This window comes from Telopea speciosissima, chromosome 10 (genome assembly GCF_018873765.1).
Source record: "Telopea speciosissima isolate NSW1024214 ecotype Mountain lineage chromosome 10, Tspe_v1, whole genome shotgun sequence".
Lineage (NCBI taxonomy): Eukaryota > Viridiplantae > Streptophyta > Magnoliopsida > Proteales > Proteaceae > Telopea > Telopea speciosissima.
Window position 1 is genome coordinate 50,954,850 of NC_057925.1, and position 19,935 is coordinate 50,974,784.

General features: G+C 38.3%; 1 protein-coding gene across 2 annotated transcripts; it reads right to left on the reverse strand.

Moving 5' to 3' along the window:
• Positions 1 to 10,269, reverse strand: LOC122642646 (COP1-interacting protein 7-like). 2 transcript variants are annotated; one of them, XM_043836180.1, is made up of 14 exons: positions 10,222 to 10,269; positions 10,032 to 10,181; positions 8,827 to 9,006; positions 7,098 to 7,218; positions 6,971 to 7,010; positions 6,644 to 6,696; positions 6,369 to 6,424; positions 5,724 to 5,876; positions 5,328 to 5,587; positions 3,183 to 4,795; positions 2,072 to 3,001; positions 894 to 1,302; positions 258 to 320; positions 1 to 110 (listed from the first exon to the last, which is right to left on the reverse strand). In XM_043836180.1, the coding sequence occupies exons 2-14, from the start codon at positions 10,088 to 10,090 to the stop codon at positions 40 to 42; spliced, it is 4,008 nt and encodes a 1,335-aa protein (XP_043692115.1). In that variant the 5' UTR covers positions 10,091 to 10,181; positions 10,222 to 10,269; the 3' UTR covers positions 1 to 39. The 2 variants fall into 2 exon arrangements, with proteins under 2 accessions (XP_043692115.1, XP_043692116.1); XM_043836181.1 differs by lacking the exons at positions 8,827 to 9,006; positions 10,032 to 10,181; positions 10,222 to 10,269 and having other exon boundaries at positions 6,644 to 6,692; positions 7,098 to 7,201.
• Between the last annotated feature and the right edge of the window lie 9,666 nt (positions 10,270 to 19,935).

The following is a 19,935-nucleotide window of genomic DNA, read 5'->3' on the forward strand; positions in this document are numbered from 1 at the left end:
ACACTCAACCTGCTTCCACATTAGTATCTTTACATCTTATCATGATGTTGCCAACTTCTTTCCACTGTTCTTGCTCCGAAATGGCGACAACAAAGAGAACGGTCTAGAAACTGTAGCAAAAAGAACCCCACGAAGAAAGCCATTAAGCCAAACCCAAATTTATTTAATTAACAAAGCATATATATATATATATATTTCTTTTCTAGTAAATATGCAGATCAATTTATCAGGCATATAAAATGTGAAAAATCTCTCACCCTTCTGTGTAGTTACTGATTCTTGGGTTTCATCTCGAGATATAAGATTCTTCAGTGTATGAACTAGAAATATCAACAGATTGAAAGTGTCAGCTCATGCATTGCACCAATGACAGAAGCTAGATGAAACTAATAACTTCTAAAATGCCAATCTTGTCACTAATTCAACTTCCTAGTTTGATTTAGCTTAGTCAAATTTACTTCTAATGGGTACTTTTGAGTTGATGAAACATAGGTCAGTTTTGCAAATCAAAGTTTAGAAAGGAAGCAAAGTTAAGAATTAAATGAAGTTGACTAGGTCAAGATACAATTCAGCTGGCAGACACTGAACCACCTGATTGAGCTAAAGTTGTAGATATCAGCTAGTCGGACAATTCCATTAGCGATGAGGGCTTAATTAAAATCATATGGTCTTTCACTCTACAGTGAGGTAAGGTTTTGTTAAGAGAGAATTAATTTATAGATGGGCTTTTCCCAGTTGAGTCCAAATCATCTAAATTTTGTAACTTTTATCATTTGACGTTCGCTTGCTCGTAACTCGTACGGAGTACAGTAGAACCTAAAGTTGGAAAGTGAAAAATTCATTGAAAAAGAAAAATCCTCTTAGTTGGATAAATGGAAATTAAGTATACATACCTTCATCATCAGAAGCAGTTGTTGGATCATGATCATCGGCCACAGAGCCTTCAACACTCAATTTATCTGATTCCACATTACGCTCAGCGGCAGTTGAACTGTGGCTCTTCTTTCCGAACTTCAACAGCCTTCTAAACCCTGCAGATTCCTTCCCCCGAGGCTTCTCCAAGGCTTCTGGATTTTTTCCTGAAGAGTTTACGGCAGTAAAATTAAATACATGAGCCTTGGTAGTCTCAGCGCTTGTTGCTTCCATATCTGAACTAGTTGCTGGTGCTTTACTGAACTCCAAATTTGTAGTACATGGATCTTCCAAAGATGAATTCCGAGCAAATGGGGCCTGATATGGCTTGTTGGAAACACTGATACTTGAAACCTTTGGTAATTCCTCCATTCCATGGTCTTGTGTCACCTGAGTATAAAAAAGTAATATAACTAGGTTCAGACAATATAGAAATAGCATTGCAATGAAGACATGGAATAAAAGTGTAAACTGCCTCAATCAAAAGGTTCAGTACAATGTAATATCTCAGAAGTAACCTTTTACCGATTAAGAGGCCCCATAGACCTTCATTTAATTGACAACTAACAAATATTGGGCATGAAACCGACATATTTGTAATAGGACATAGGCTCATTGGGGTTGTATGATCTTTCAATATAAACTACTAACATAAATACCATCCTTCTCTGTAAAAGGTACACATTAGTTATTCTCTTATCCATGAGCAAGATCCAAATATAAGCAGGAAATGTATAGACTATCTTCATAAGAAAACATTAAAAGCTAAACCTCTCCATCCCACCCCCCACCCCCCACACGAAAAAAAAGGATTTAATTGTCGTGTTAAAGAAAAGTTTCTGTTTGCACAATGGCATGACCATACATAACGTGGGACACCACAGGTCCATGTGGCCAACCAAACAGTTGGGTAAAGGCATCAGAATGATGATGTCTGTTGTCTATTTTGCAATTCAAGAACATTTTTCTGTGGAAGAAATAATGGTATCTAATTTTCTTTTCATACTTTGGGAATATTTCAATATACGTATGCCACCGTATCGAAAGTTAGGTCATTGTTATGTAAAAAAAAGAGATGCTTTGAAAAGTATACATAGATTATAATTACAAAATAAAGCAAGGAACTAAAAGTATTTGGCTGCATGCTTATTGAGATTACCTCACAAAGACCTGGTCTCTCATCTAAGTCACATTCACTGACATCTCCATTAAGTGGTGAAACTGGGGCACGGATGGCAGCATATTCTGAAACCACCTCTGTTATTTCTCCTTCTTTGTCTTCATCATATGGTCCTTTTCCCGCCTCCATCTTCACTTCAGATGCCTGTGCAATAGAAATGGGGGGTACCACAGGTTCAAGCATCAAAACAGTTTTCTCAATAATTGGGTTGTCATCTCCACTGCTACTAGGTGCAGTTTTATCATTGCTCCTCAGTTTAGTGGCTTCCAAAGATACAGAAGACTTATTTACATTTGTTTTCTGTGCTGCTTCTTTTGCTGCTGATTTGTTCGGGCCCATGTCTGAAGGTCCTTTTGAGGTTCTAATCTTGAGTTCCGGAAGGGTTGCAGCCTTACTTTTGTCAAGGCTCATAATTGCAGAGATCTTCTTGATCTCAGGTTCATTAGATAATTTTAGCTTTGATACTGGCTCAGTATTTCGTGATTTCACTGAAGAATCATGATGGCTGTTGCTTGTTTTAGGTTCTGATAATCTCCTTGTTCTTGTTGCTGACTTTGATTCAGGGGTGCTGCCATCCATCTCTTTTTTCCGCACAGGTAATGATGACACTGAATGGCTTAACCCATTTCCCCCTAGACCACCACGACTGTTGATTTTAGTGATTTTCTGGGAATCATTGGAACCCATTGAAGCAGTTCTCGTAGGCAAACTTTGTAGAGGTGATACTGGTGCAGGGTCTGAGTCATTGAACTTTGATTTCTGAGCACTTGGGGAGAGGATCATTGGCAACCGTGATCTGGTTGGCTGAGAGGGCAACGGTGATGGAGCAGGGCCAGAACTTCCTCGTGCTGCAATTCTCTTTTGCCGCTCTCTCTTCAAAGCTTCCAACCGTCGTATCTCTTCCTCTTCCTGAAATTTCAAACAAAGGAATATCTTAGGAAGTCAAACCAAACTAGCCGAACATGTCTGTAAACAAGATGATAACCACTTATTTGGGTAAATGTACAAATGAAAATGGTAGAATACGTTCTGGACAACACATTGTCACTTTATTCAGCATTTGGTTGAAAATGAACAAGAAGAAAATTACCTTCTCTTTTTTCATTTTCTGAAGGTCAGCTTTTAAGGCCCTTATACTTTCAGCACGTGCTTGTGCTTCAGGCAAGGGACTCAATTTTGATAGCTTCCCTTTCCTTGTTCCTGCCTCAATCTTCCTCTTCTCCAAACCATCACGCATAACTTTGGACTTCTTATCCTTGTCTGACTTCTTTGAACCTTCCTTAGTCACGACCTCTTTTTTGTTTTTGTTCTGTACTGTGACATCTTCAGTATGAACCTGCATTTCATAGTCCACTGCAGGGTCATAACCAATAGTTTCCCTCTCTGAACCACGCTCTAGCATCAAGCTCAAATCATCTGGCTGGGTCCTAATCCTACCAGATGAGTCTTCTGTCTTCTGGAGTGCAGATGGTAGCTCAGAACTGATATCAATTGCCATTCTGCTCTCAGTTCCAATCTGATCTGCTGAGATTGCCCTGATAGGAACTATAAAGGATTCATCAGTTATATTCTGTGATGAGTTCCTGTCCAAGTTATTTGCTGCATGCTCAAATCTATTCTCAGACAGTGGATCTTGGAGAGAGTTAGTAACCCCTGACCGGTTTTCTCTTCTATATATCATGAAATCATCATTAGAGGTCCTCCGAAATCCTTGCCTTCCACCTTCCATCTCTGTCAACGGTACATCCACTTGACTATCTCTGGATCCTCCACCAGGTAACTCTCCTTTAGAGAGTACCAACTCCTCATTTTCTAACTTCAACATGCGGGTCAGATTGGCACTGACTCTATCAAATTCGATCATCCTCCCTTCCTGATATTCTCCCAAATCTCGTCCATGAGGAATTATAGGATCTCCACCAGCTGTAGTTTGCCTTCTCCTAACTTGAGCCTCTTTTTCCATTGCAAACATACCTTCATTGACCACACGTGAATTTTCATTATCATCTCTCAGTAAACAGTTCTGAAATGCTTGCCAGTGACCACCATCTGTCCCCTGTCCATACACTGTCTCTTCCTTATCATATGAATCCCAGGTATCACTAGACTTTATGCGGCTTCCTTTACTTTTTGAAGATCTTGTAGAATTCTTGTGCTTCACATCTGGGACATCAACCTGTGAATCCTCAGCTTCCTTGTCACTTTCAGGGTCAGAAGCTGAATGCGATTCACTTCCTGATGAATTTGGCCTGTTTGATGTAATGTAATTGATGTTCCGAATGACAACCATGCCTGACTGTCTTTTACCTGATCGACCAGGTTTTCTATGTGGTTCTCGACCTTGTGAACCTTCCTTCTCCAACTCCAGACTATCCGGTGATTTTGAACTGGAGACACCCATCTCCCTCTCTGATTCAGTGTTGCTATCTTTACTGTCCATGGAATGCTTTTTCTGTCCAATCCCTTGTGTGGCATTGAATCTAAAATCCTCCACTGGAGGAGGATAGGACGGCGGGAAAAATGGACCATTCCCTGGAAAAGTCTGATAGTAAGGCATGCCTTGCATGGGATACCCTTGAAAGACTGGTGGTGCACCAGCTGGAGAATGAGCAGGCCACTGAGGGAACATAGGATACTGGAATTGACCTTGAAAATAATCATGGTGGCCAAATGGCAATTGTGGATCCATGACAGGCTTTTTATCTGTGCTTGAAGAAACAGTGAAGAAGTTCTTAAAATTCAATTAACTGAAAAAGAAGATTAAAAAAAATAATAATAATGAGAAAGAACATAAACATACACAATATAAGTCCCATATGCAAAACTGGTTAAGGAACTATTGCATTAAGCCCAAACTTATATACTTTCCTTCCTAAACAAAACAACTTTCTTCTGCATTCCAAAAATATAACATTATAACTGATAGAAAGTTGGGAGTGATTTTAGGTGTCTCTCTCTTAGAAAGTCTTATTCTTCTTTTTGATCCATCCTTAGTTCCTTTGAGGTAGGAGAGGATTCTGCAAATGAGGTTCATGGTTAACTAGCCAGCACAATAAATAATTTTTCTATCTGGATGGTGGTTTTCGCATGGTTATCACTGCACACTCGCATACTCTATAGAATCAAGGTTTACCTTCTTGATATTGGTCCTTAATTAATTTTGCAAATGCATCCTCATTTTCTATCCAAAAGTTGCGTTAGTAAGAAAGATTTCACTGCCATAAACTAAACCTACCTCCATTGTGATGTAAATTCATATCTGCATCAGCAGCATTTGCTTTCCCATTGTTTTCTAAGCCCAACTCACCATGGGAATCAGGCCATGCTTCACTAAATTCCTTTTGTTTCTTGGTATCACTAGAAGGCATAATGCCAGAGGCATTCATGGAAGACAGGTCTGATCGGCTAGACATTGCTTCAGCTGCTTCAATTTCAAGCCATTGACCACTTTCATGCTTCTCCTTCCATAACTCCATAAACCTTATGCATGCTTCCCTGTCACAAGGAGAAAACTGAATTCATCAGGGATAAAATATCAAAACAAAATATTGCTATCAGTTGCCAATCAGCAAACTGGATGGCAATTTGACATCAGCAAGACTTTCTAAAAGCATCATAGAATACTGCTCACATCAAGCGTGTGGCCTCGAAGCACTCCGCAAATGATATCAAAGGTGCCATATGGTCCATGTCAAAACCTGCAGCTACGGCACGTGCAAAGGCCATGCCTTGTTCTTTCTGCAGCACAGTTTTGCGAGTCTCCAGCACTCTCAGGAGCTTGACTCTGACAAGAGTAATATGAATCAAATCAGACAAGGATAAAGTATCGAAATGTGTAAATGTGCACTCATGTTCTCGTGTAAGTAGATAGACATTACAAGTAGTTTTTGTACACCGAGCAAGGAATTCAAAGAAGACATTAGATAAGACTGATAAGTTGAGATTGTTTGAATAAGAAAGTTGGCACAGAGAAAATGAGTGCAAAGCAAGATCAGCAGTACCAAAGTATTCAGAAAGTGAGGGAGGGGGAGAAACAACAAGGATCGTCTCACAAAGTGCAGAAGCTCTAGTTATTGGATCATTTGCAGCCATACATATGTATTGCCCATGGCATATATTGATGACATAAAAATACCACTGTATAGTTCAGCATATTCAAGAAACTGGAGAATGAAAACATTTCATCTGGTAAAAGAGGAACAATTACATAAGACCTGCACAATTTCATAAGTTTTGATGTACAATATTTTTTACTCATTATAGGATCAGTATATACTTTGAATTTTCCTCCTGCACGGTGGATCCATTTGATTGATGTGGATGCATCCCGGGCTGCCATAACACAAAGAAACCAACTTCAGGAAATTTACTAATAATTTCATTGTCTAATGCATATTTGTCACGGCGTTGCCTCGACCCAAGGCGTTGGAGGGGGCCTGGAGGCAAAGCGACACCAACAAGGCGACCAACCAAGGCGCCTGAACACCTAGGAAGCGCATAGGCGGCACCTTGACAATTATGGTCTCATGAAGCATAAGGTGTGCAAAATACCTTGTAAAGGACTAATGCTTTCTCCATATCAGCATCGGATACAGCCTTGCTACCTTTCCAAAAGGACACGATGTGAGAAATACAAATGAACTCTCCAATATAATTTTCAATACCAACCTTCCCAGAAAAAAGGGAAGGTAAAGAAAATCCACAAGGAAACCCAAAAATTGAAGGTTATTTTTAAAATCACAGAGTCACAGACAATTGAATTGGACTAGGTAATCAAAAATGGAAAAAGTGGGAAGAAAAAGAATAAGAAAATAAGTTTCAGTTGATCATCTGGCACAGAGACAGCTGAATGATTGTGAATCAAGAAAAAAAAAATACCTTCGATGCTTTCAACAGATCTGATTTGATGGTCTTCTACCTGCAGCATAGGGAAAAGCTGAAATTGACTACTTCTCAAGCACTTAAACACATAGAACATGCAATAGGGAAACATATTCTTACTTACAATGTTCAAACCTAAATTCTCATTATTCTGAATTGCTATAGCCTCCTCAATTTGTAAGATCTCTAATTCTATAGTATTCACCCTTTCCAAGACCTCTGGAGTGCTCACAAACCGGACAAACCTGACGTACACCAAATATTAGTCATAACTGCCATTCTCTACTTAGCAGAATCAGAGAAGTAATTTCCCTTCTGGAAAAGGGAAACTGAATGGTCACCTCACCAGTTGCAACCAAGAGGACCCATCTGATAAGGTAGCAGGCTCAACATTGAATCAATTAAAACATATAACAGAAGAAATCTAAACCAAGCACAATGTTGTTACGTTTGTTGAATTTTCTGAGGGATCTAATGCAAGTATTGGAAAGTAGGTATGAGAGGTTATGAGTTCAAGTAGGAGCCTGTTTTGAAAATTTCTCCCTCTAAAGTTATTGGAATTTCGAGAAAAATATAAAATGATTTTCAATAAAGTAGATAGTTTACACTTTACATTCATAACATCACCAAATCAAGCAAATCCATTTTTTACCCGAATAGTGTTTCCATCTAAAAGGCATGGTTCAAAAACTTGCTGAAATCTCGGCAAAATTTCACTAATTTTGACAAGGCTGAGATGAAACAAGAGACGAATAGGCAATAAGTTTCACCGAAATTTCAACCCTTTGTCGTATTGTTTCGGTGAAACAAATTTTAGGCCTTTATAAAAGGCACCGTTTCACGAGTTCTGGTTGAAATTGTGAGTTTTGACAGCTTTGCCTATGGGAAGGAGAAAACCCATTTTTTTCTTGGATTTTTGTCACTTCACCTCTACACACTGCCGACCAAGGGAGCAAATACAAACCACCACTTCATGCGACTTTTCTTGCAATATAAAGGTTTACATATGTTTATATAGGTTAAAACAAGATTTCCCTAAAGTACCCCCAAAATGGTCAACCAAAACATACAGGCAAAAAAATGCACTGCTTCGTAGAAATTTTGCCCATTTTATTCTGACTGAAACACGAGTTTTAGAACATAGCTAAAAAGCAAAAAATGACAAGCAGGATAGAAATTTACAGTGGTTGAAGATAATGATTTTCATATTGGGAACTTAATTGATTTCTTAAGTTCCATACTTCCATCTGACACTACCAGTCTCCCAGAGTGGAAAACTTAAAAATAAAATAAAACAAGAAATAAGATCAAACGAGGAGTCAAGAAAGTGAGTGGGACCCTGAAAGTAATGCATATTAAACGATGGATCCTAGAGATACTCCCTAAACACTCTTTCAATTCTCACATCAAGAGTAGTAACTGAGATAGATTCCTGACAATCCTAGGGGATTCTTATCCCTCAACATGCTTCTTTTAAGCATTCGCTTGTCTTACAAAAAGTCCAAAACATTAACATACAAAAGCCAATTAAGATCCCCCCATTCCCCCACCCCCCCCACGGTGGCAAAAAAAAAAAAAGTGCCTGTTCAATTTCACAGAAATTTTGTTTTCTGCTTTCTGCCTTTCAGAGAGAACTACAGACAAAATGTAACAACTAGATTGATCATCAATTGCTAGACTTCTGCTTCAACTTGGCTGACTTGGCTGAGTGTTCCAGAAAACTATCCAAGCATTCGGCACTGGTCCTCAGCCAAGTAAATTTATTGGTCCAATAGTAAAATCCCAATTATGAGTCACTGAACCATGTAAAAAGTAAAAGAAGCATGCTGTTGATGAAATACTATCTGACTCACCTCTCTACAGTGTGTTTTATGAACCATGTTGCATCACTTCCAGGACTTGGTTCAAGCATAATTGAATAACCTCCCTTAGCCATCTGTTCTTGGGCTGTTTTCAAGTGGGCAAGAAATGGGTTCAGCAAGCCTGAGAAAATTTTCTCCATCTTCCCATTGGCAATGATAACCAAATCGCACCTGATAAAGGCAAGAGTAGTCTTCCATTAGAAACTGATCCAAGTGGACAAAATACAAATAAAAAAGCATATTATGATGAATTTGACATTGCTGAAAAGGATATGAAAGTGTATCCTGATAAAAATGGGAGCTTCAAAATCACAGAAAACAAGACCAAATTCTTCATACTTAAATGCATTTATTAAAAAAGAAGACAACATATAATGAAAGGACAATGGAAACCGGACTTTCTAAAGAAAATACTTGAAGCCAAGCACCATGTGATACAATCTGAAATGTGAATCTTTTAAAGAAAATCAATTACAAATGGAATTAGTCAATGACAACGGGAAATCTCTTCCCTATTCTTGTGCAGTTCACTATCTCTTATTGGACTTGTACTTAGTTGTCACCAAAAGTTGCTTTCATTTCTCCCTTTGCAAAATGGAGAAGTCCATTCAGAACAGATACCATAGCAACAAACAGACGATTCAAATTGCAAACAAAACCGACAATTTGATCTCCCGAGCTTCAATTGTTAAATGTGGAAACTACTCAACCATGAAATCATGTTCTGTTGCTAGTTAAATTCAAAATTCGATTATTGAATTCAATAATTTGCGATGTTTTATTTTCACTATACATTTTCCAAATATCAGAAGTTCAGAACAAAACTGCGACTTGAAGGACAGCAACAGACAACATAAACAAAAGCTTTAAAAGAAGAAGTAAACATTCAAGGCATGAAGACGTAGCAAGAAGTCTATTAAAATAAATACAAAAAATGAAATGGACTAATTCAGTTCACATATCGCGAGTCACGATACCGATTGCATGTGAAATCTGTGCAGCAACTTCATCATATCTCAAAATAATAAAATCTAAAAAAGAAGGGCAGGAGAGCATTCTTCCAATCAAACGACGTTTCAGAACCAGAAAAGTGCAAATTTTAGACCCTAATCATTCCCTGATTCCTCGAATGAGAAATTAACTAGCTCAAAACAAATCAAAACAAGACGGAGTAACCACCAATCGAAAGAAATTACCTGGTTCGAGTAGGAGTGAGTTGAAACACCAAAGAATCAAGCCGAGTTGTCGACTTCATCGTGCCAAACACAATCGAAGCAACTTGGAGTGTATAAGAAAAACTTTAGGATTTATTTACAGAGGATAGAACAAACAACAAATAGAAATCCGACATCATATATATAAAGTGCAAAATATAAAAGAAGAAAGAAAACTAAAAAAGAAGAACTTTAATCTTGTTCTTCTTCTTTCTTCAACTGTTATTCGAAACTGAACAATAACCTTTCCCAGAAACGAGTTCGGAACCGGAAGAATTGACTTCTCCTTCAGTAAAGGAAAAGTTAAGTAGCAGAACCGAAAGAGAGATTATAAAAACCACTGAAAATGTGAAAGCTCCTTTAATGGCGGAAATAAATAAACAAAGAGAGAGAGAAGAGAAGGGTGGGTTCTCTTGGATTCCGTTTTCCGACCAGAAACCTTGGAATGGCGGAAAAAATCCTGCACTGAAAATGGCAAAATGACTAGGTGCAGGGTAGTTTGGTCAATTAAGCCTGTAAAGGGTGACAGAGGCCGCTTATGGATAAAGGACAAATATTTTAAGCTGTATAAGTGTACAGTAATAAGTTGATCATATCGAGGTATTTTTTGAAGTTACCATAATACCCCGAGATTTCAACAGTATTGCTTGAATTACCATGAACTGAAGCAGTTGAGACTTGAGAGAGTTGAACCTAAGACCTGAGTCATTTATAACGGAAAAAAAATTTTCAAAACGGAAAAACCAAAAAGAATTCTAAAGTAGTTACGGTGTCAACAAAAAAACAAAGAAGAGTAAGGGCAATTCCGCTTAAGGGTCTCTTTGGTCTTTGACCACCTTCATGATCACTTTGGCTATATAAAAAGGAGAAAAAAGAACGTTGCCTAATCGTGTTTAGTCTACACCAAAACACAAGAACATATGAAACTATTGCCTATTTCTTATGAATAAAAAATTCTATTCATGCGGATGCTTTCACATGTGTTCTCATTGGTCCTTTGCTAGTATAGGGCCACAATTAAGGAGTGATACCTTCACCAAAAACAAACTGTCATTGATTAATCTTTCTTAGAGAAATAAGTTAGGGATACTGAATGCTACCTGGGCATATGTGGTGCGTTGCCTTTGTGTCTAGACATAGCACATAGGAAATGACTATCGTACCCCCATGGAAAGCGACAATTCCTAGGGACATAGAGGTCATTCTTTGCATCATTGTGTTTGAGCACAGAGACAATGCACCGCACGTGCCCCAATAGCGTTATCTTTTTCAATAAATTATTATGATTTTCTAGGTGCTATGAGAAAATGAATTCTTATTAAAAAGGAGTGACGCTCATAAGATTAGGAAGATGATCTAGAAACTATAAAATATATGGGTAGTAAGCTAGATGTCATAAAGATTTTTAGTTATCAAAATTTTTTTTTTCCCGCTCTTCAACTACCCGGTTTTAGGATTACCAAAGGTCCATAGAGGCAAGGGGAGAGGGAGGCGTGAAGGATTCCATATGGATGGTGCTCAGATCCCAAGGAGTGTCCCATACAAGGACCTGAGCTAGACTCGGAGAGGGGGGTGGGGAGGAATGGGACAAAGAGTTGACCACTGGACCTTTTGATCTTGCCCACTGGCTGGCAGCCACCACTAGACTATAAACGGAATCAACAAAGTACTCATTTTTGTGCATTCTAGATGAACTTTTTGTCAATAGGTGATTGGGAAAAAAATGTTGTTGGTCATGAAATGAAATCATTAAAGTTTAGAGTTTCGCTCCTCTAAACTCTTGTTGAGGAGAGAATTTCTTCATCCATAGGATTTGACGCTCTGATTAGATTAAAGAGGAAATTTTGAATTTTTCAACGATAAAGTTGAGAATTAAGATTAGGAAGATGCTCTAGAAACTAGAAAATATATGGGTAGTAAGCTAGATGTCATAAAGATTTTTAGTTATCAAAATTTGTTTTTTTTCGCTCTTCAACTACCCGGTTTTAGGACTACCAAAGGTCCATAGAGGCAAGGGGAGAGGGAGGCGTGCAGGATTCCATATGGGTGGTGCTCAGGTCCCAAGGAGTGTCCCCATACAAGAAACTGAGCTAGACTCGGAGGAGGGAGGAGGGAGGAGGGAGGAGGGAGGAGGAGGGAGGAGGGGGGACCGCGGGGGGGGGGGGGGGGGAAGGAATGGGACAAAGAGTTTACCACTGGACCTTTTGATCTTGCCCACTGGCTGGCAGCCACCACTAGACTACAAACGGAATCAACAAAGTACTCATTTGTGTGCATTCTAGATGAACTTTTTGTCAATAGGTGATTGGGGAAAAAATGTTGTTGGTCATGAAATGAAGTCATTAAAGTTAAGAGTTTCGCTCCTCTAAACTCTTGTTGAGGAGAGAATCTCTTCATCCATAGGATTTGATGCTCTGATTAGATTAAAGATAAAAATTTGAATTTTTCAATGATAAAGTTGGGAGTTAATGATAACATTCACACTTTCGATAGTCCCAAACACCATCAATGAAGAGATGTTTTTTTTTCACTTACCGCGAAGAGAAACTAAAACCTAGAGTTATCCTATTTGCAATGGAAAAGGACATGGAGAGAGAGAGAGCATTGACACTATTCCATGGGAAAAGATGAAGCAGAGATGTGCCTTCTCAAGGTGGGAAGGAAGAAAAAAAAAGACTAGTCTAAAAAATGATTCTTCTTTACCTAAAAGCATCTAAAGTCCAACCTTCTTTTTCTTTTTCAATCAAAGCCCAAATACATCTTTGGAGGAAATATTACTGAGCAAATGATGATATTCTCAAGACTTGAACACTTTTTCTCAGTTGGCAAAAGCTAAATGTCATTTTTTTTTATGAGAAAAAGCTCTTTGAATCGATCACAGACACAAAAGGTACATCAACATTTTCTCTCTGTGTCTCTCTCAATCTCATATAAAATGATCTCTCTAACCCTTTTGTATGAATCAGTTTCGTCATTCATTGGTGCGTTCTCCTATGCCATTTGTTCAAAGAACACTCTCAAGATAATGTTAAGAAAACAATACCTAGAATATGGTGATTTGCAGAAGAAATACAAAAAATAGAGAAAAACAAACACACACAAACACACAGGATTGTCGTGGTTTACCTCCAAAATAGAAACTATATCCATGGCTGAGCAACAAAACGAATTTCACTATTCTTTGAAAATGTTACAAACCGCTCTTACAGCCTCCTCAGAGATAAGAACATTATATAGAAAAGTCCTAACCCGAGGAAATACAGGAATACCCCTAGACCCAGAAATTGCCAAACCGGACAGGGTTGGACCAAAACATAACATATATTCTAAAATATACCGTTTCGAAGATCTTGACGAGCCCAACACAACACATGCCATCGACGGTGATGTAAGCCATTTTTTGATAATCCGAGATCGTTTCGAGACCGAAATGACCCTCCAAAGATCTCAACCGCACATTCTGGATCAAAATCAAGCTTCACCAATAACAGATAATTCCATGAATAACGAAACACTATGACTCTCCCTAGACCCTACGTTGGCAGGACCCTTGTGCATTGGGTACACCTTTATTTAGTAAGATGGTTCATGCTAACCTAAGCTTAGATATTCAAAGAACACCTAAATTGATGGAGGATTTTAATCCCAAAATTTAAGCATAAATCACAAATGAGACTTTCCCCGATAAAGTTCACCAATGTCTTCAAATACGTGAGAGGGTATTTCCAATAATACGGATTGGTTATATGATCTATTTCATGAGAAGTATGATTTTTCAGAAATTGGATCAGAATCAGCCGATCCCATTCCGATTAATGTCGGTTCCAAAAATGGTTTTGGAAATAGGGCATGAATGCTCTTTGATTTTTATATAAATTTTCTTATTTTTTAGTCTGTAAAATAAATTTAATAAAACTTACTTCTTTTAGGATGATCTACTCATCTACATGTCTTTTGAAAAGAAAAGAAAAATTAAACTTTTAAAAACCATTGATTTATGAAAATCTTTGGTTCTTGTTCATTGGGATAAGGCGGAGTTGTTGTTTGGTTCTTGTTCCAGATTTTATTATCTAAGATTCTCATCAATTGTTAGCTAATTCTAATATGATTTAAATCTGAATTAATAGAGGCCGTTCTCGATTCTAGGTTTTTAAACTTTAATAAAAAGTTAAGGAAAAAAGAACTCTGACTTACGCCAACACTCCCATGAGTCTCTCTCTCTCTCTCTTTCCTCCCCACATGAAAAGACACCTCTGCCCCTTTGTTTTGAGAGAGAGAGAGAGTATTGGTGTAAGTCACACTCCCGACAAAAAACTGCTTCCCAAAAGTTGAAATGTATTTTGATTAGGGGAAAAAGCACGCTACCTAGTAGCGGGGTTCCTTTGGTTAGACACAAAAACATGAAAATATCGACCTAGTATTCACTTGGACAAAGTCAGAGAACTTTTGATTAAAAGATGGGAGAGGGTAGGATGGGGAGGACAGGGGTGTCATTTTAATTAGGGGTGGGAGAGAGATAGACTCAGGTTGGGTGCACCAGCGATACCCTTAAAAGATAAAGGATGAACATAGAACCATTGATTGGCCATGAATTGAAAGTTTCCAAGAAATACCATATACTTTGGGTCTCCACAAATTTCAAATCTAGATCGGACGATTATCATCAACCCAACTCTACATGGACCCATGGAGGTCCCACATTGGTTGGATTGAATTAAGAGGCCCATTTTGGATGATTGGATTGGGACCCATAACACAAAACAGCCTTCGTTTTAGGTTTTTTAATTTGTAATCTATGGGCTGGTGATGCTAAACTACACATTAATAAAAATCTCCTTTTCAACGGTTAACCCAAAAAAAAATTCATACCTTGATATGAAATGAATGTATGATAAGACACGATAAGACACAAGAACAATGAGGCAAGTCCTAGCTCTACCTACACCCAATAATGTATATGTGAGCCATACCCATTTTTCTCACCACCCAATAAATTTTTGCCACTTGATCATCATGGCATGGAGTTCGCAGGAAAAATTAAACAATTGGAGAACCCTCTAAGAAGATCTTGTCCGTCCAATTAGCTTGGTTATGAATATCTACAATTTGGATCCTCTACTGTTGAGTTGCCCAGTAGCATAGTGTTGTTCAAACATGTTGTTGTGCGCAATGTCTGTCTTATCTCTGCCCAAATGTCTTGCTCGAGTGGGGGTAAGGCGGTCATTGTATGCAACATCGTGTCTGGACAGCACGGTCCTGCTGGGCAGCTCGATAGTAGAGGATCTGGATCCGAATATCTATGCCTGCATTTAATGTAGAAACGAAAACATATACATGATGCAGAAAACAAAATGAAAAAGAAAAAAGAAATGATCACACAATCACAATGCAAGAATATACGTGGTTGAGAAAGATACATATGTCCATGATAAGATGAACGCAGTCTTCACTAACAATGGAGAAAAGGATCACAAACTCTTTTCGTCACACCTCTATGTATTTACAAAGAATGTCCCGCAACCCTAATAACACTCATCGCTATACAATTTATGAGCTTTTAACTATAGGATACAAGACAGCAACCCTCCACATTTAAGGTATATTCACTTACAGAAAATGTTGGACCTGGAGGTTCACATGTGGAACTGATGTCTTCTTTATTCCTCTAATCCTCTAAGATAGTATAATTAATTTCAACTCAAGACAGATAGGAAAGGAGAAATATAAATTAAAAAGAAAAAAAGCATCTTTAGTAGTTCTCTAATGTCCAAAATAGCTTAGCTGCCTCTTTCTTTTTTGAGTTTTAGTATTTTTTTAAGGGGAGGAATGTAGACAAGACATGTGATCATGAACAGGGTGAAGCTACGAGGAACAAAGCAAATATAAAACTTGACTCACATAGGCCAAAACAGAGCTGATTTAGGTTTTCAGAATTTGATTTCTTGTTCTTTTGCTTCACTAAAAGAATTGTAAAAACAAAAAATGGTCACTCCATCATACTATAATACCATTATCATGCATGCATGGAGCATGCTGATTTTAGCAATAATAATAATAAATAGTCACTCCATCCATGGTCTTTCATGTAACGGTATCTTTCACGTTAAGCCAATAGGACGCACTGGAGGGTGGGGCTTATGATTCATAATAGACGGTTCACATGGTCAGAGAGAAAAAATAGTGTCCGAAGAAGAGAGAGTCTGATACCGATGTACACCCTTTTCCATTAATCAAATACCAAATACCCCTTGTTCTATATGGGTTTTAAAGGAAATTTTAATTTATTTAATAGTTATTGAGAATCAACATAGCTTGCAGAACTGAAATCAAAATAACATCAACAATGAATATCATATAGATAAGCACTTACGATGCGCACAGCAGCTCCCCCAATACTGGGGCCGATAAAGATCCCATATGAAGCCTATCTCTACTAAAAGCAAGAGTAGATTTTAAATTAAAATAATGTTAAATTTGACCAAAGATATTTAAGTGGAGCATGAGTTTGTGTGTGTTAGGGTAAAATCAAATATTTTATGGTTCAGAAAATTATGATTTTAAGAATCTGCCCATGATGTACATCAAGCAATATTTCTGATCTTATCCTGTGATAATGAAGTTGAAGAAAACTTTTCCTTCATAAATTGGATCTATATATGTTAATCTCCCAAAGCAAGATGCTGAGTAGTTGATGAACAGCTTGTGAGACACACTTGGTGGTTGATACTAATTAAGTTTTGGGCCTGAGAGTAGTGTGTGGTGTAAAATACTTCATGAAATAGACCAACAACTCCTCTATTCCATACAAAGACACATGATTTCAGGATTGTCCTTTGAGTCCCAAGTTCAAGTGGATCCGGCTCCTCTCTAGTGCACTTGTGCGCCGGACGGTGTTCAGCGCACATCGTGCGGCTGGGGGGCTTCGATCCACACCACTGTACGCATCCCGATGCAGTGGCATGTGGATCGAGGCCTCCCCAGCCAGACGATGTGCGCTGGACATCGTCCCGCGTGGGAGAGGAGCTCAATCCAGTCCAAGTGGTTGTTATTACATCCTGGGCTCCTGGCTCAGAGAGGTTGGGGTTTGTTGTAAAATACTCCATGAAAAAGACAATGGTATTGATTCAGTTTCTGAGGATTAAAGAGCCTCAAATAATTTTTCAAGTTTTGAAAACCCGGAATTGGACATGGGATCGACATCCATTTTCAATTTGGATCAGATTGGAATTTGCTAGAATTAATTGAAATCAGGAAGAAGAAGCAAAGATTTCCACAGATTTGTGATTTTTTAGGGTTTGAAAGACGTGTAGATCTTGCTACAATTTTAAGTTATATTGTTGGGGAAAAAATGCTGTCTAGTCGCATGTTCTCTCATTGGTCCCCGAGATGATGCAGGGATCACACGAGCAGGCAAGGATCCATTGGGACAAACAGGGACCCAAAAGGGGGCCACAAATACTACTACACTATAATGTATACTACTACTACTTTTTAGGAAGGGTGGGGGTAGGGAGGGTCAAACTCTCAACCTTCCCTGGACTTACACGAGACCCAACTGTCTAGCCGCCTACCAATGAGCTAGAAGCTCATCCCCACTATTTTATTGACTAAAAATAAAATTGACCAATTTCAAAATAAATTGCAAGAATCAACATTAATCGGAACTCAATTCGATTTCTGAAACCATGTCCTTCTTGGAAAAGTTAAATCCTTCATAACCATATATTTAACTAGCTATTAAACTGTCCATGTCAGACTAGTAGTTGTTTCTTGTTTTTTTGTTGATAAAATTTGTAGTTGTTTATTAGGCAGCTAATTCTTTGAGTTCTATATATTATTAGGGGCGCTCTTCTCTGGACTGTAGCACAGCCTACGCCCAGGCACATTGGGGATGGACGCAATGATCACCCTGCCCCCTGCACACTGCCCCCTGCACAGGCTATCCATGTGCCTGGACGCAAGCTGCACTGCGGCACAGAGAATATCTCCCATATTATTTTAATGGTTGGAGTTGCTAATCAACTAAAATTCTACTTTATTTATTAATTGAAAATTTTATATCACAGATTCACAGCATCATTTTCTAATGATAATCCTCCAAGTGATGGATATAATTAAGATGTTTTAAACCCCTTGTTAAACTACTAAACCAAACATCATATCCTTTTTTTTTGGTGGGGGGGGGGGGGGGGGGGTGAAACATCATCTCCTTTTGATAGCTTCAAGATACTACTTTATTCACATATGATTTTATATCTTAATCATGTTGGATTGTTCCTCGAGCATTGAAATGCATTTCTTGATAACACCGGACCATAATATGGGAGGGATATTGCAATCATCAAGGAGATGACGTTCACACTCACTCTCCACTTCTCCCCTTTTCTAAACTTCTAATTTCTCGTTCCTCCTTGAATTTAGCTCGGCTGCAGCGAGCCCAGCACGCCCAGGGTGCTGCCAGCCGTTGAGCTGTGTCGCACACATTCCTTGGCGTGTACTGAGATGTGTATGGCACAGCTCAGCCGTTGGATGTCTCGGCAGCACCCTGGGCACGCGCCTCCCTGGAGACTATCCTGATCCTTCCTCCTTCCCTCTTTCCATATTGATCTCCTCAAATACATCACCTTCTTTTCTCTCCTCTCTTACCTAGAGTGGTGTCAAAACCTAGCCCGAATTATTAAGATCGATCGAAAACGATAAAAAAAACCCACACCGAACCGAATCGAACCAATCCTTATTGAATTGGTTTTGGACTGGAGTATGATGGGATCAGTTGAAAATTGGACCACACCGGACTGACCGATAACAAACCGAACCGAATGAAACTGATAAAAAAATATTGAAAATAAGGTTATGAATAGGTGAATTGATTTCAATATTATTGAGCAAATTTTTGGTTGTAAGAGGAATTGTTACAAATCTATGAGTATGAGGTTATGAAAAAAAAGGAAATTGATTTGTAACCATGCTTCTTCCATTGATCTCCTTGTTTAGTATACAAAATTAGTTGGTTATCAAATAAATGATTTGATAGGTTGATTCATTTTGTGATTTCAATATTAATTATCTTCTCAATAACTATTCTTTGATTTCAAATTTAATTATCTTCTCCTTACAATTAATGATAAATAATTATATGATTTGTAACAATGTTTTCTCTACAAACTCTATTTGTTCATTGATTTGAATATTAATTATCTTCCATTCTTCTTCATAGAATTTATTCTTCTTTGTTGGGATTACAACATGAGCATATGAAATCAATTTTCTTATTTTTACTTGTACTTGTTTTGACTTGGGAAGCTGAAGTGAAGTGTTTTTATCAAATCTTTCCCCACTAAAAATTATGAATTTAACATTTCATTGTGATTCAAACTCGAAAACAAACCGATCTAAACTAGTATTAATCAGATATTGAAAAACGAAATACACCAAAACTCTACTGGACCAAAACCAAAGTTTCTTAACGGTTTGATTTTGGTCTCACCATTCCGAGGCTGAAACCGAGCCGAACCGACTGTTTAACACCCTGGTCCGGATTTGGTGCTGACAGGGTTAGCTGGCAGAGCATCGGAGGGGCCCTTCTCTTTGCGCCATTTAAATCCCTCTTTGAGTTTCATCACTCTTGTCTCCTTTTCTTTTCTAATCCTTGCTTTGACGATCTGTGCGACGAGTGCTTCATCTTCATTTGACGCTCACCGTCTTTGTTGCGAATTTCTCCTCGTTTCCTTTTCGTTCCTGCCAGGGACGTCTTGGAGCTCTTTGTTCGTTGGCTTTGGTTCTAAATTTGAGCGATTTTCCTTTCAACTCATTTTGTTTGCTGTCACTGGTTGGTGACGACCCATTAGGGTTTGGGAAATTTACACATATACCACCCCTGAGGTTT

Excerpts from the sequence above, each read along its gene's own strand:
- LOC122642646 (XM_043836180.1), bottom strand. The coding sequence starts at position 10,090 with ATGAAGTCGACAACTCGGCTTGATTCTTTGGTGTTTCAACTCACTCCT. Across the intron at positions 6,425-6,643 it reads AAGCATTAGTCCTTTACAAG|CCCGGGATGCATCCACATCA; the intron begins GTATTTTGCACA and ends GTGTTATGGCAG. Across the intron at positions 111-257 it reads ATCAGTAACTACACAGAAGG|TTTCTAGACCGTTCTCTTTG; the intron begins GTGAGAGATTTT and ends TTTTTGCTACAG.